This window comes from Morus notabilis, unplaced genomic scaffold (assembly GCF_000414095.1).
Source record: "Morus notabilis unplaced genomic scaffold, ASM41409v2 Scaffold474, whole genome shotgun sequence".
NCBI classification, from domain to species: domain Eukaryota; kingdom Viridiplantae; phylum Streptophyta; class Magnoliopsida; order Rosales; family Moraceae; genus Morus; species Morus notabilis.
Genome location: NW_010359281.1, coordinates 110,738 through 127,471, shown reverse-complemented (window position 1 = coordinate 127,471; position 16,734 = coordinate 110,738). Strand labels below are relative to the sequence as shown.

Genomic DNA, 16,734 nt, shown 5'->3' with positions numbered 1-16,734 from the left:
GCCTTGCTGAGTTGTTCATCATCTGATATTGCTTGGTTGTGAACTTGGGCTTTAGCCTGTTCTTGTTGGGCTGCAGCATTCACCCAGTGGGCCAGCTTATCTTGGACCTTGCCTTTGTCCAACACCAAATCAGCCCACGTATCAATCAACCTACCATTTATCCTATTTCACTCGTTGTTTTTTTTTTTTTCTCTGAAAATCTCGAGATTTTTTTTGAAATCCTAAAATCTCTGGATAATTTGCCATAGAGCTCTTTATTTCTCTTGATTAGTTTTATGTTTTATTTCCCAAAAATGTCGCCAAAATAACGATAGGTAAGAGAGAAAGGCACACAAAACACGGGAGAATCCAATCCATCCAAAATCTAGGGGAAACAGATTTACCAGTAGACACATACATTAGACGCGAAACACAAGACAGACAAACCCATACGCAGACCACCCACCATAATCATCGACACAACTCCCCTTTCTTCACAACCCATATCCTCCTTATTTTTATATTATTCATATATTAATTAATAAAATGAATTTTCCCTTCTCTCTTTCTCTCTCAAATTATTAAGCAATTTATTATTTTATCCTAATCTAATCCGTTTTAGTTTCTATCCCTTTGTCTTCAAGAGTACTTGAACCGCCGTTACAAGCCAAAGAACTTCGCTCTCTCTCTCTCTGTTATACCTTTAGTACCCTCTTTCTCCATCCAAAAAAAAAGTTTGATCATTCTTTTGGCCATGGCTTCTCTAACGTCAATTTCCCAACTGAATAAAACCCGTTTCCAAACACCCCCACAAGCTCAATTCCACCCCAATTTGGCCTCCGATTTCCTGCCCAAGAAGAGAGGCTCAATTCTGTTCCAGGGTCATTTTCGTAACTTGGCGGGCGTGCCCATGAAGGTGAAAACGGCGGGGAAGAACGGCGTCGTATCGGCGACGACGGCGGAGAAACCGAAAAAGCGGTACCCGGGCGAGGCGAAGGGGTTTGTGGAGGAGATGAGGTTTGTGGCGATGAGATTGCACACGAGAGAACAGGCTAAGGAAGGTGAGAAGGAAGTGAAGGAGCCTGAGGAGAGGCCTGTGGCTAAATGGGAACCTTCCATTGATGGCTATTTGAGGTTTCTTGTGGATAGTAAGCTTGTTTATGACACTCTTGAGGGCATCATCGAGAAAGCCGCTTTTCCTTCCTGTGAGTGAAAGTTTGTGCGTTTTTATGTTTTGGGCTTTTGTGGAAAAAAAAAAAAAAGAAACGGTTTTGCATATTGTTTATATGATTAATTAGTAGTGAAATTGAAAATTTGAAGTCATGATTGAAATCTGCGTTATGAAAAGCTGGTTGGTGTTGTGTTGTTTTGGTTTTCTATCTGGAAACATAAACAATATCAAATTCTCATGAATCTTCTTTTTTTGAGGGATATATTTGAAATACGTAACGTCCATTACCGTGTTAGGCTTGACTAGAATTTTTACTTGAGATTCATTTTAAGGCTACAAAAGTATTTCAGGGAGTTATATGACATGTACTATGGAATGTTTCGGAGCCAGCCGATGAGGATCCCGTCATATTTGTATGTTCATATATGCATATCATTTGATTATGATACTCTAATGTTAAAAAGAAGCATTACTAGTATCATAATCCGTGTGGCAAAAGTCTTCAATGTTACAAGTGCCAAGATATTCTTTTTGCTCCGAAATTGTGTATATGCAAGTTCTTTACCTAAATGTTGGTGCTTTGGCTATTAAAGCCATCATTGGCTAAACGGTCATTTGTTTATGCTATTTTGGGCTTTGCTTAACTGAACAGTTAAAACTTAAATACCTCTAATTTGTTATGTTGCTGATTTGATTTGTTTTGTTTTGTTGTTTTGAATAACTTGTTATGTTGTTCAATAGATGCTGAGTTCGGAAATACTGGATTGGAAAGGTCTGGAAGTTTGGCAAAAGATTTGGAGTGGTTCAAGGAGCAAGGCCATGTCATACCAGAACCTTCTGAACCTGGAAATTGTTATGCTGAGTATCTTAAGGAATTGTCAGACAAGGATCCTCAAGCATTCATTTGCCACTTCTACAACATATACTTTGCTCATTCCGCCGGTGGCCGAATGATAGGGAGGAAGGTATGCAAATAATTTTGTATCAAATTGCACAAATTTTCCTTCTTTTGGCACCATTTGAAGCAGGACTGTCCAATGAATCAGCGAAGTGTTTCTTTATTTATTGTTATTATTTGACTCCTCGTATATTCTATATAGTAGATAGCAAATTCCAAGTGACATCAAATATCTTTTGACCTTGTGCTGTTTCTATCATGACAGTCGTTAATGGGACAAAAAATTGTTTATTTTTTATTTTTTATTTTTATTCTATAGGCTATGTAATTTTCAACAAAGATTACATTAACAATGTAGATTAAGATTTCTAATTTGTATCCTTTTTCACTAATTCAGGTGGCTGAGAAAATATTAAACGGCAAGGAGTTGGAATTCTATAAATGGGATGGTGACCTTTCCCAACTATTGCAGAACGTGAGAGATAAGCTGAACAAAGTAGCCGAGGTATTGTTATCATAAAAAATTCTGCGTAGGTGACAATTTTGAACGTTCAGTCATATCACATCAGATTAAGAAAAGTATGACAATTTAACAAAATTTGATGATGATCTTAATGTTTAGAATTGTGCCAACTACCCTATCATAGAATTCTCTTATTTTTTTGGTACGCTTTCACATTTTCTTGTTGTGGGGGTTATCTTAGGAACTTACTTGTACGCATCTTTTTTCAGAACTGGACAAGAGAAGAGAAGAACCACTGTTTGGAAGAGACTGAGAAGTCCTTTAAATATTCTGGAGATATTCTTCGTCTAATATTGTCGTAATGCATTTAAGTTGATGTTTTAATGGCGCAAGCCTAATGTGTATAACTTTCAACGGTCAATGAATACAATGTCATTATTCTTCTGCCCATTGTTATGGTCATAAATCATCATGCATCATCATATTATGTGAATAACTATAGGAAGATGGACTTTGGTTATTCTACCATTGTCCGTCCTTTTTTGTGCTGTGATGTTTTTCTTGCAAGATCATTGTGGTTTAAGATTAGGAAATGTTCTAGAAAAGGGCGGCAGCCATAAAAGCTGGGGACTTTCTTTGGTAGTTCTTTCAAAAATAGATTGCCAGTAGTTTCTTATTTTTCAGTTTTGAATAGTTAGATATGTATTAGAATGTCTGTTATGTATATTTTTTAATCTGGTGTGATTTTAATCAGATTTAACGGTTAAAATTGGGACTACCGGTAGGACGGGCTACTGGAGAAACTTCCTAAAAGCTAACGATTAAAGAAGTTTTTGATCTCAATCGTTTTTTTAAGACCAAATCTCATGCCGCCAACGAGCGCGCGGCACGTGGCCTAGCTATCGCGCCGAGATCCACTGCAACGTGTTCCGCGTGAGATCGCTTTTTCAGCTAACGAGATTTTGACACGTGTCCACTTAATTGAGCAGACCAACCATGTGTTGCCACGTGGATTCCAATGATCAATTTCAAAGATTGCTTTCCAGTCAGAATCAACGCATGGGCAATTTCAAAGAAAAGCTAGCACACTGAATCTTTTTCCTAATAATAATAAATATATATATATGAATGAATTTTTAATGAATGAATTTTTAATGAATACTCATTTATAGGTATTGTTAACGGTGAAATTTTGTCAACAGAAATACGCTAGGTTACCCCCTGGTATCCTGTTCGGTTTCCGGCTGGAGATTAACGGTATATTTGAAATCAAGTTGTGAAGTATTTGTTGTGTTTTGTAAGCATGAGTATAACATTTGAATGAGAGGACACCCGAGATTTATAGTGGTTCACTCTATTAATGAAGAGCTACATCCATTTATGTATGATATATTTCTTTTGGACTCTTTACAATATACATGCACGTATCCTCCATATTCTCTCTTTTTTTTTTTTGAGATCCCCTTAGTGTATGGGGGCTTGCCCCTTTTATAGCTCAAGCTTCCTTCGTGGGTGGTTTTCCTTCGTAGGTAGAAGTACTCGAGTGGCCTAACTTTCTAGGCTAAGACCGTAGCCCACTAATTACCTTTTCGATTGTTCACTCAGTCAATTGGTCTTCTATTACGGCTTTGTGGATTCCTGTAATCTCTTACTGCCCACTGCAGGGCGGTTTAAGGGTTTCTAATTAATGTCCGTATTGCAGACGTCTCCCACCCCTAGACGTAACTTATGATGTCAGGCTTCTTTCTAAAGAGCGTTCCCCTTGGCGTCTGTGCCGCGCAGACCTTATGCCCTTTCTGATCTTTCCGAAGGTTGTTGCATAAGTTCGATGGCACAAAGGGTCGACGCCCTAATTTGGGCCTTTCTTTGCAACGTCGAGGGGTAGTGAACTCCAAGCGTTAAGGGTAGTCAAACTCTTGACGTCGAGGGTTGCCACCTTTTGAGAGAAAGTAGGGCCACGTGTCACGCTGTCGCCGTTCCATATGTCACCCATATTTTTCCACACAACAGCTGCCCCCCATGTCGAGAGTTTCCTTTAGACAGCCCTCGAGCTAGGTTCGGGTGTCTTTCTGTGCCTCGGGTGTGGGAACCCAATTCCGAGCCTTCTTTCATAATGATAGCCTTGACGCTTCGACTCTCCTCGAGGAACGTAACCGTCGCGTCGGTCAGTTCGCCAGGCTAACGTAAGGCTTCATTTTTTGAAAAAGCGAATATGAGCCCTTTGATCCTGTCCTTTCACCTTCCTGCCTTTGTTTGTTGCTGTCAGAGCTGGGGTTGACACCCCTGTCGTTGGATTTTACAAACTTAATCTGACGGTTAGGGGTAAAGGGTTTGTTTTCCTTTAAATATCCCTCGAACCGAAGCCATTTTTTACCAAACTTCTTGAACTTCTGTTATTCTGCCTGAGTTCTTTCTCGCAGACTCCTACTCGCATCCCTTGTTCTCCTCAGTGTTTTGTGAAGCTATTTCGGAACTCGCCTTTTGCCCAGATTCCATCTCACTGATAAGCTTTTAATGATTGCTCGTTTGTGTTTACTTTATTGACTTTCACTGTCGAAACCATAGATATGTTAATATATGGAATGTAGGGGATAGAGACCTTACCACTCGCTTTGCCTGACCCTCATAGGATAGTTTTTCTAATTTCTGGCTGATTGTGGCTCATGGGTTGAAATGAACCTCGTTTGTTTATGAACATTCGCCGTCACCATTTTTGTATGAATGGTCGACGTTATGTTTGAGAGGTGCTAGTGGTAATTGAGCAGTCGTCGCTTTAGTATGGTCGTCGTTTGCCTCTTCCTCTCGACTTAGGATTTTGACTTAGCTCCTTTGTCTTTTTCACCACCAGAACAATGGCCTTAAACCCCACTCGTCGAGAGGACCCGTCCGTTGTGTGACCAGACTCTTCTTCTATGACGGAGATCTCATGGTCGTCTTCTTCATCAGACGGCAACTCAATACTAAGTGAAATAGAAGAATACATGGGCGGACCTAGCGAGGGTTTCGGCGATGAGTTCGACAGCGTCAACCTTGTGCTGGAGGAAGAAGTAAATAAGATTCCCTTCACGGGAGGCATCGTAAGTGAGGTTGCCACTTCAATGGTGGATGCCCCCTTGGCTGCTATGAGCGGCGACCCAGACAAGCCATTTTTTATGGCTGATGTCGTGGCGTCGAGGGTCCGAAATAAAGATATTATTCGGGCTATTAAGGAAGGTTGTATCGACGGGAGGTGGTTTGAGTACCTCCTCCCAAATATACATTTTAGGACCAACATGCCTCCTACTGGGTATCTCCCCGTATATACTCCGGCTGTTACGGGGGGGATGACTTTGCCAGTTCATTCCTTCGTTAAAGACTATTGTCATTTTTATGGCATCTCTCCTACCCAATTGGCGCCGAATTTTTGGTACTGTTTTGCCGGCGCCTGGGTTTTTTGGAGCCAACGGTTTGATATGGATCTACCGCTGGATGAATTTATGTTTATGTACAGACTATGCGACATCGCCAAATGCAAGGGATGGTATTTTTGAGTGGACATGGACGATTCCAGCCTAGGCTTGGAACGCTGATACGCTAATTCGGGGGCCTTTTAATTTTCACCCTGAAGACCGTTTGCCCCGCCGTAGGAAGGTGCAAACTTCGTTTGGGAATATGGGTGAGAATTTGATACTTCGTTCCTTTTTTTTTAACGCTGACAGTTCTTTTATCCTTCAGTTAGCCACGATCAGCCGAAGCTTTATGGAAATAGATTGGCAAGGGTTGAAAAGGCTTTTTTGTACTCGGAGAAGGCTCGCCATATCGACACCTTTTTAAATGAGTCCAACCTTAGAGGGGCAGGGTTGATTCTCGACCTTCCAGACCCTTATGATCTTCTCGCCGTCAGGGAATATTTTCATTTAAGCGACAAAGGTAAGCTCCTAGACTTGGCTCGACGCTTCCTTTAATCTTATTTGGCATAACTGCTTGCTGACTACATGCTGACTGGTCATTTGCTTAGAAATGGCCTCTTTGAAGATTCAGCTTCCAGGCAACCAGCAGCCTCAGCCTGTCCTGCAACCTGGAAAGAGAAAGCCAACACCTCTTCTCTGGCACCGAAGAGAAAGAAGACCGCGGAGGTTTCTTTGGGGTCAGGGGTGGAAGCTCCTGCGCCTAAAAGAAGGCGAAAAGAGAAGGCGCCAGAGACTGGGACTTGGACGTCGGCGGTTCCGATCCTCGATGTTGCTGGTATGCCTCCGGCGCCTAAGGAATGCGTGATTATGCCGGGTGCAAAAATTATGGATTCTAACTTCCAAGTCCCGGATATTTCTGATGCCGAGATTGGGGCCATGCTGAAGCTTCCTCCTCATTTTTCCCTTGTCTTCTAGGCTTTGTATGAATCATTCCTTGAGCCGCACTAGATCTCCGCTGCTCAGTCTTCTCTGGTGGATCGTCAACGCAAGCAGATTTCCTTCCAGATTCATGTAAGTTTCGACCGTGCTTTTTTCATTTCAAGAGTCGTTCTTCATATCTTTATTCTGACCCCCAATTTTCTCAGGGCCTAGTCCTTGCTATTCCCAATCTCATTGATCTGGTCCAGGTTGAGGAACGTGGCAAGGAGATGGACAGCCTGGAAGCCAAGCTTAACTCTCTTCTCGACGCTGCCAATAAAAAGTGCTTGTATGCCGTCGAGGAGAGGGACGTAGTTGTGGCCAAGCTGGAGAGTTTGAAAGGAGAACTAGCCAAGCTGTCGAGTCTTGAAAATGAGTTGGCCAGTCTGAAGGCCGCGGTGGAAGAGCTTACAAAACAGGCGGAAGCTTCTGAGAAGAAATCGGCTGAAGCTACGGAGGCTGTGAAGAAGTGCTTTGTTGAGGGAAAAGCTGAAGGGAAGAGAGAAGCTGAAGCCGATGCCTCAACAATGCTCGACGCCAAGCGTGCAAAGATTATTGAGGAGTTTAAGGCTTCTCCGGAGCTCATCGACATTCGCACTAAGGACTTTCAATCTGCTGGTCAACAAATTTTTGATCAGATCAAGCAAGAGCATCCTGAGTGGGATTTGAGCTTCCTTTATATTCCTCCTCCTCCTGCTGATGACGACACTTCTTCTCCGCCTGATGGTGATGACTCAGCGGCTGGCGACAATGCTTAGGATTTCTCTCTCCTTTTTTTTTTTGTTTTTGTAATGTTATATGTTGATACACTTTATATAATATTTGAATTTTATGTTTTTGAAGATAGTAGATTTCATAGTTGTTTATTGCTTTCCTTACCCCTTGGGGTCATCTTAGAAAATTCCGTAAAATTTTCTAAGTTTTTGCCACGCCTTTCCTCCTTGGAGGAGCCGACGTTAATTTTACCACTTAGGGTCGTCATTTTTAGAAAATTTTGTAAAATTTCCTAAGTGTTTGCCTCTCCGCCTTGGAGGAGTCAACGTTAACTTTACCTCTTGGGGTCGTCGCTTTTTAGAAAATTTCGTAAAATTTTCTAAGTGTTCGCCTCTCTGCCTTGGAGGAGCCGACGTTAATTTTACCCCTTAGGGTCGTCATTTTTAGAAAATTTTGTAAAATTTCTTAAGTGTTCGCCTCTCCGCCTTGGAGGAGTCGATGTTAAATTTACCCCTTGGGGTCGTCGCTTTTTAGAAAATTTTGTAAAATTTTCTAAGTGTTTGCCTCTCCGCCTTGGAGGAGTCGATGTTAACCTTACCCCTTGGGGACGTCGCTTTTTAGAAAATTTCGTAAAATTTTCTAAGTGTTCGCCTCTCCTCCTTGGAGGAGTCGACGTTAACTTTACCCCTTTAGGTCGTTGTTTTTTAGCGATCCGTAGATCCCTTACTGAAATTTTCTAAGTGTTCACCTCTCCTCCTTGGAAGAGTCGATGTTAACTTTACCCCTTGGGGTCGTTGTTTCTTAGCGATCCATAGATCCCTTACTGCCCCCATGTCTGTTCAATATACCTTGGTTTTTTAAGCAGACATGTTATTAAAGAGTGAATTCCTTTTATTTTTGAACAATATTTCTACAAACTCATCAATTTATTTAAATTGCCAAAAACATACTTAAGATGCGTTAAAAAATTACTTACAATATTGGTAGTACAGCCTTAGCTGCTCTGCATTCCACGGATATTGAATTTGCTTGCCGGAGAGGCATTCCAGAATGTAAGTGTCAGGACGCAACACTTCCCTTATTTGGTAGGGTCCTTCCTAGGTTGGGTCCAGAAGACCAGTATTTTTGGGTTTCGTACTCTATGTTACCCTTTTCAATACTAGGTCTCCTGGGCTGAACCTTCTTTGTTTAACTTTCTTGTTGTAATATCGTGTTGCCCTTTGCTGATAGGCGGCGAGGCGTAGTTGGGAGTCGAGCTTTTTCTCTTCTAACAGGTTGAGTTCTCCATTCATGACGTCTATATTTCCGTCGTCATTGTAGACAACAGTTCGTAGAGTTGGCGTCTCAATTTCTATGGGGAGTACCGCCTCGACGCCATATATCATGGAGAAGGGTGTTTCACCCGTGGTAGTTTGGCTTGTCGTTCTATATGCCCATAGGACCTTTCGAAGTTCTTCCGCCCATTTTTCCTTTAAATCATCGAGCTTCTTTTTTAGGGTATATTTTAATATCTTGTTGACAGCCTCGACTTGACCATTGGATTGTGGATGTATTGGCGCCGAAAAGTCTTTTCGGATGCCTAAGGTGTCGCAGAACCTTCGTGTTGAGACATTATCGAATTGTTTCCCATTGTCAGATACTATTAAGTGTGGGACCCCAAATCTGCACACGATGTTGTTCCACATGAAGTTGGTGCAAACTGCTTCCGCGGTCATTGTTAGAGCCTTTGCCTCTGCCCATTTAGTGTAGTAGTCTACTGCGACGATGGCAAACTTAAAGCCTCCTGGTGCGAGGTGTAAGGGCCCGATCAGGTCGACTCCCCATTTGGCAAAGGGCCATGGGCTGAGAATTGGGGTTAGGTTTTCTGGGGGTGCTCTAGGAATTGTGGCATATTTTTGGCACTTCTCGCAGCGTCGAGCGTATTGGAATGCATCTTTTTTTAGCGTAGGCCAATTGTACCCCTGTCTCAAAACCTTAAGAGCTAAAGACTGCCCCCCAGTATGGTTACCGCATATTCCTTCATGGATTTCCTGGAGGACCTTCTAGGCTTTGCCATCGTTTAGGCATCGCTGCAAAGGCGTGGAATAGCCTCGTCGGTAAAGCAAACCATTGTATAGTAGGTACTTGGCGGCTCTATATCTGATTCGTCGGGCCTCGTCTTTATCACTTGCCAGCTTTGCATTTGTCAGATATTGGATTAGCGGCGTCATCCAGCCCTCGTCTATCTGGATGATCAAGGCCTCAATTTTTTCCTCAATTGTTGGCCGCTCCAGTTCTTCGATAGGAACAATTCCTAGTATGTCGGAATCCCTTGATGATGCTAGCTTGGCCAAGGCGTCAGCGTTGGTGTTCTTAGCTCGTGGTATTTGAAGTATTTCATAGCTTTTGAACCTAACGAGCTCTTCCTTTACCTTTCTCAAGTACGCACCCATCTTTTCACCGCGCGCTTGGTATTCCTCATTTACTTGTCCAACGACCAGTTGAGAGTCGCTGAAGATGCCGAGCCTCTTGACTTTTAAATGATTCGCCAATCGTAGTCCTACAATCAGCGCCTCATACTCGGCTTCATTATTCGACGCCTTGAATTTAAATCGTACCGCCGAAGTAATTTTGTGGCCTTCTGGGCTGATCAACAGGACGCCGGCTCCTGACCCATTTTCGCTCGATGCTCCATCTACGTAGAGCCTCCACTTCGTCGTCTCGACTTCGTGTGTGGTGGGAGTTGGTCTATGAGAGAATTCAGCCAGGAAATCTGCCAGTGCCTACCCCTTAATTGCTACTCTTGGTACATACTTAATGTTGAACTGGCTTAGCTCTACCGACTATTTGAGAAGTCGACCAGAAGTTTCAGGCTTTTGCAACGCCTGCCTTAACGGGTGGTTTGTAAGAATCTGTATTGTGTGGGATTGCAAGTAATGCCGAAGCTTCCTTGAGGCTACCATCAGAGCGAGGGCTAGTTGTTCCATTCCAGTGTACCTTGACTCGGCATCTAGGAGTCTTTTGCTTACATAATAGACTGGCAGCTGGACCTTTTCTTCCTCTCTTATTAGTACAGAGCTCACGGCGTGTTGTGACACAGAGAGGTATAAGCTTAGCTCCTCGTCGGTGATGGGTTTTGATAGAATCGACGATCTGTCTAGGTGCTCCTTCAATTTTTGGAAGGCCTCCTCACATTGTGGCGTCCATTCAAAATGCTTACTTCCTTTTAAAACATCGAAGAAGGGAACACATTTATCTGTTGCCTTTGATATGAACCTATTCAGAGCGGCGACACACCCTCTCAACCTTTGCACCTCTTTTGGTTTGGTTGGAGACCTCATATCCTACAAGACTTTTATCTTTTCGGGATTAGCCTCTATCCCCCGGTTACTGACCATGAAACCAAGGAATTTCCCTGATCCAACTCCAAAGGCGCACTTTAGGGGGTTTAACTTCATGTGGTATTTTCTCAATATGCAAAACATTTTCCCCAAATGGTCGATGTGCTGGGTGGCCCTGGTACTTTTTACAAGCATATCGTTGACGTAAACTTCCATTGATTTATCGAGTAGTTGACCAAACATTTTATTCACGAGCCTTTGGTATGTAGCCCCTGCGGTTTTTAAGCCAAAAGGCATTACCTTGTAGTAGTAGAGGCCTCAATCGGTTATGAAGGATGTGTGCTCTTCGTCGGTCGGATGTATGGAGATCTGGTTGTATCCGGAATAGGCATCCATAAAACTCAGCATCTCATGCCCTGCAGTGGTGTCGACCATTTAGTCTATTCGAGGAAGTGGAAAACCATCCTTTGGGCAGGCTTTGTTAAGATCACTGAAGTCGACGCATGTTCTCCATGTCCCGTTAGGCTTGACCACCAAAACGGGGTTCGAGACCCATCGAGGGTAATGGGCCTCTCTAACGAAACCGTTGTTGATCAACTTATCGACCTCTTCTTTCAATGCCGCGTACCTCTCCGGGTTCATTGGTCGATGCTTCTGGCATTTGGGGGGATATGAGGGGTCGATATTCAGAAAATGGCATATGACTTCTAGGTCAATCCCTTCCATATCCGAATGATTCCAGGCGAAGACATCCAGGTTCTTTTTAAGGAAGCTCTCGACTTCCACCCTAAGTGATGGGGTTAAGTCAGAACCTGCTTTGAGCACTGTGGTTGGCTCGTTCTCGTCGAATTAGATCTCCACTAATTGCTCGACGAGTTGAGACCATGCGGCCTCCTCTTGGACCCTGGGGTCTATGTCCTCAATGGCGCCTTGATAGACCACTCTGGACTCCTACCTCCCAGGCTGGTCATATCCGCGCAAAGCATCATAATACATAACCCTAGCCTCGTACTGGTTACTTTTTATTTCCCCTATACCGTTTGGGGTAGGGAATTTGACCTTCTGGTGGTAGATGGAGGTTACTGCCCTTAATGCCTGAAGAGTCGGCCTTCCAATGACGGCATTGTATTGGGAGCATCCCTTTATTACCATAAAATTGGCCATTATGGTGGCCTGTCGAGGTTTTTTCCCGGCGGTTATAGGCAGCCGGATTGTCCCCTGAGGGATGACGGAATCCCCAGTGAAACCGTACAACGGCTTGGAGATTTTTTTCAATTGCTCCTTTGGGATCCCCATCTTTTCTAGGCAATCGGAGTATAGGAGGTCTACCGAGCTTCTATTGTCCACCAGGATTCGGCATACGGTGTGATTTCCAATTACGGCTTCTACCACCAAGGCATCATTATGGGGGAAGTGAACCCCGTTGGCGTCGTCCTCATTAAATGCTACGTCAGCACTGCCGAACCTAGTTGCTTTTACGAAGGAGACATTCCAGAACCTTTCCTGGTACACCCCTCTGGCTGCGTGGGCGTAGTCTTTTTAAGATCTCCTCGAGTCTCCTCCAATAAATGGACTGTCGTGGACGGTTCGTATGATGCCGACGGGTTCCCGGTCCTCTGGTTGCTGGTTCTCCTCTCGACGTCGACCGTCATTTTGGCTATCGTGGCCCTCGTTTCTTGGTCTTCGCTCAGCCTTGTACTCCTGCAGCCTTCCTTCTCGGATTACTCTTTCTATTTCATCTTTAAGATCGGTGCAATCATTGGTGTGGTGGCCGACGTCACCGTGGAACCTATAATATTTCTTCTGGTTCCTTCGGTTCGGATCTGACCTCATTGGCTCGGGGTGGCACAGTAAGTTCCCGCAACCTACCGTATTAAACACTTCCTCGACTCCTACTGTTAATTCATGGTAGGAGTCATACCTTTAAAATGGTCGAGGCTTGCGGTTATCCTCTTGCCTCGGTTTCTTAGCTTCTGGAGTCTTCGGTGCCGAAGCAGACTGCTTGTCTCCGCTTCCGCCTCGTCGTTTCTTTCCGTCCTGCTTTCCAACCGTTGACCCTTGCTCAGTCCCTTTATTTTTGTTGGACCTGTGCTCGGGGTCGTTTGCATCTGCTTCCTCGGCATTGATGTACCATTGCGCTCGTGCAAGGAATTCTTTGTAACTAGACGGAGGCTTCCGGTTTAGCTCTCTCTTGAAGGGGGTAATTTTCTTCATGCTAGATAATGCCCCCATCAAGGCTTCCCTATCGGTTATGTCTGTTGTTGCGGCAACAACTTCCCCATACCTTACGAGCCATTCTTTTAATGACTCATTTGGCTTCTGGTATATTGTCATCAAATTCTACTTTGGAAGGACATATTTTTTCACTCCCATAAACTAGAGGGAAAATGCTTCCTTCAACTCGGCCCAGCTTGAGATGGAGTTTGGTTTTAGTGTTCGAAACTATCTCCGGGCAGAGTCCGTTAGATGGTTTCAGAAGGCTCAACACATGATCTCCTCGGCATATCCATGCAAGAGCATGTACCCTGTGTACATTTCTAGGTGATCATCAGGATCCCCTCTGCCGTCATATGGTGGGATTGAGGGTGACCTGTATTTATCGGGGAGATGTGGCGCCATAATTTCCTCGGTAATCGGGTGGTCATGCGTCTAGTTAGGTGTGATGTCGACATTCACCACCTCGGCCACTCGCCCTATGTTTTTCTTTAGGCCGATGACATCGCCCGTGAGCTTTTGCTCTAGGTTGGCCATGTGCTCCATAATGGCTAGTGCCTCCTCCGTAGAGATTGTTGAACCAGCTCCTCTCGACGCCTCGGCCCTTTGTACGTTGGGTCCGCCTCTTGCCCGTCCGCCCACTTGCACCGACCCCGCATCTCCTGGAGGGTTTCTGCCTGGGTTCTGGGGTGGCGCCTCGGGGTTTCTCAGGCTTCCGGCTATTTGGTTCTCTGGAGCCCAGAGTCCAGCGGCCCTTAGACGACTGCCGGTGGATTGGAAGGACCAAGGCCTGGGATCACCTCGAAGATTTTCACTATCCCCGATTCCTTCTGGGATGTCTTGGCGGTCACCGGGGTTGTGGTTTCCAGCTATGGCAGCTTATATCGGTCTCGGGGCGTCTTCTAGAGGTGCCATTGAGTTTCTTCCATCCAAGCGCTCAACTACAGTCATCAGTCCCTACACCAGGTCAGTCAGGGCTGGGCATGCATCTGCATAGGGTTTGGTTGCGGTATGTCTGGGGGTGGGGCTCCATTTCTAACCGGAGGTAGGTCTTCTTCCATCCCATCGTTTGCCGGATGTGCGGCAGTTTCTTCCATCTGGCCGCCTTGGTTGATGGCCTCGATTCTTCTTCTTAGAGGCATGTCAACAAACGTATGAACCAGATATTCTGGGTTCGGTCCCCAGTGGAGTCGCCAATTGTTGACGGTGAAATTTCGTCAACAGAAATACGCCGGGTTACCCACTGGTATCCCGTTTGGTTTCCGGCTGGAAATTAACGGTATATTTAAAATCAAGTTGTGAAGTGTTTGTTGTGTTTTGTAAGCATGAGTATAACATTTAAATGAGAGGACACACGAGATTTATAGTGGTTCACTCTGTTAATGAAGATCTTCATCCACTTATGTATGATATATTTCTTTTGGACTCTTTACAATATACATGCATGTATCCTCCCTATTCTCTCCTTCTTTTTTTTTTTTTGAGATCCCCTTAGTGTATGGGGGTTTGCCCCTTTTATAGCTCAAGCTTCCTTCGTGGGTGGTTTTCCTTCGTAGGTAGAAGTACTCGAGTGGCCTACCTTTCTAAGCTAAGACTGTAGCCCACTAATTATCTTTTGGACTGTTCACTCAGTCAATTGGTCTTCTATTACGGCTCTGTGGATTCCTGTATTCTCTTACTGCCCATTGCAGGGCGGTTTAGGGGTTTGTAATTAATGCTCGTATTGCAGACGTTTCCCACCCCTAGATGCAACTTATGATGTCAGGCTTCTTTCTGAAGAGCGTTCCCCTTGGCGTCTGTGCCGCGCAGACCTTATGCCCTTTCTGATCTTTTCTGAAGGTTGTTGCATAAGTTCGACGGCACAAAGGGTCGACGTCCTAATTTGGGCCTTTCTTTGCAGCGTTGAGGGGTAGTGAACTCCAAGCGTTGAGGGTAGTCGAACTCTTGACGTCGAGGGTTGCCACCTTTTGAGGGAAAGTAGGGCCACGTGTCACGCTGTCGCCGTTTCACATGTCACCCACATTTTTCCACACAACAGGTATATATATATATAGAGAGAGAGAGAGAGAGAGAGAGAGAGAGAGAATTGTACTTGTTATGGGTAAGGTAAAAGAAGCCTTAATGCCTTCAATTATATTTATTTATAAACATTTTTTTTATAAGTACAGGTAAGATAAAAATCATGTTTTTTTTTTAACTGCACTTGATTATAACTAGTTATTATTGATTCCTAATTTTATGATTAGATAACTATATTTGAATGTTATTAGTTTTTTTTTCTTTTTTGTTACACTCCACTAAAGAATGTGTTGATATTACTTGTATAGAGAATAAGAAGACAAATGATTGTGAATTAAGGAGAACACTCAGAAGATGATAAAGTTATTATATATAACGATGTTGAAGCTCTTATTATGTATTTTATGTCTCTTATGTGTTTTGTGATGTATTAAAATTATGTGTTATCATATATTTGTGAATTTCATTTAGCTTCATGAACTTTTTTTTAATCTCATTCCAGCGCTTTTTACAATTACACCTACCTCTTTGTGCATTGTCAAAATGAGTGCCCCTTGACCAAAAGCAAATTACGCAACACCTCTGCAGTTAATTCGTTGGGTGCGTCTTTTGACACTATTTTTTTTTTTTAATTTTTTTACACACATATTTAAACTTTCTGACTTGTTACTGTTGGTCTCCGAATCGAATTCGGATGCGGAAGCGTGGTGGTGGGGGGAAGAGGCGGATCGTGTATAACAAAAATTTTCATAAAACTTTTGAGATACTCTATAGATTATATTAATTTATGCACGAATAAATTAATCTCATTAATTCATTTATTAAGAACTCAATCAGGAAAAATACCTGGAAGCCAACTCGGATGATAACTTGAGTTCTTTGACCACGAACAGTCCTTGCTCCAATCTTTGTGTTTAGAAAACCAATGTCTTCCACGTCAATTCTTAGAATCCACGAAGACGTGTGTGTGGGCACACATGAGACAAAACGGGTTACAATAAACACTCGAATTTCCACAAACACCAACGCATGCACGATGTGAAATTTTTGGAGAAAATTTTTTTCCTTCCTTTCTCTCTTGAGAATTTCGGCCAGCCTTAACTCTTAGGGCATTAATTGTTTTCCAAAATTGTGTTCACAATTTTCTATCATCCTCGTATTTAAAGAGTAGAAGTCAAACTTCAAAAAGGAATCTAATCTCTATCACTAAGATAAAGCTTGTTAATTATCTCCTATTTGAATTTGAAACAAAATCTCCTCTTATCCTTATCCATTATGGCCCGCCACCTTAGGGGATTTTCATCCCCGTGTGGCACCAATTTGCAGATAGGGAAGGAAGAGAAAATCATCATTTATCCTGTAGTTCAATTTTGGCTCAAATTTAAATTCCAATTTAAGTCAAACTTAAATTAATTTGAATTCTAAATTGAACAACTTATCAAATAAGTTTAAATGGATAAATCTAGATGTGTTCAAATTTAAATTTAAATAATCACATTATTTAAATAATAATTAATTCTCAATTAATTATTTTCGAGTATTTAATTTTAGAATTTCGTAATTCTAAAATTCTCATTTTGCCCTCTGTG

The 16,734-nt window shown here is 43.1% G+C and overlaps 3 protein-coding genes across 3 annotated transcripts; 1 reads left to right on the top strand and 2 right to left on the bottom strand.

Moving 5' to 3' along the window:
• The first annotated feature begins 211 nt into the window (after window positions 1-211).
• Window positions 212-3,041, top strand: LOC21389018 (heme oxygenase 1, chloroplastic). Its single transcript, XM_024162920.1, has 4 exons — window positions 212-1,184; window positions 1,892-2,115; window positions 2,446-2,553; window positions 2,781-3,041. The coding sequence occupies exons 1-4, from the start codon at window positions 734-736 to the stop codon at window positions 2,871-2,873; spliced, it is 876 nt and encodes a 291-aa protein (XP_024018688.1). The 5' UTR covers window positions 212-733; the 3' UTR covers window positions 2,874-3,041.
• Window positions 3,042-9,634: 6,593 nt separating this feature from the next.
• LOC112090800 lies at window positions 9,635-10,912 on the bottom strand. Its single transcript, XM_024162919.1, has 2 exons — window positions 10,461-10,912; window positions 9,635-10,319 (listed from the first exon to the last, which is right to left on the bottom strand). Exons 1-2 carry the CDS (start codon window positions 10,910-10,912, stop codon window positions 9,635-9,637), a joined length of 1,137 nt encoding a protein of 378 aa, XP_024018687.1.
• A 435-nt stretch (window positions 10,913-11,347) lies between these two features.
• Window positions 11,348-12,208, bottom strand: LOC112090799. Its single transcript, XM_024162918.1, has 2 exons — window positions 11,868-12,208; window positions 11,348-11,699 (listed from the first exon to the last, which is right to left on the bottom strand). The coding sequence occupies exons 1-2, from the start codon at window positions 12,206-12,208 to the stop codon at window positions 11,348-11,350; spliced, it is 693 nt and encodes a 230-aa protein (XP_024018686.1).
• Between the last annotated feature and the right edge of the window lie 4,526 nt (window positions 12,209-16,734).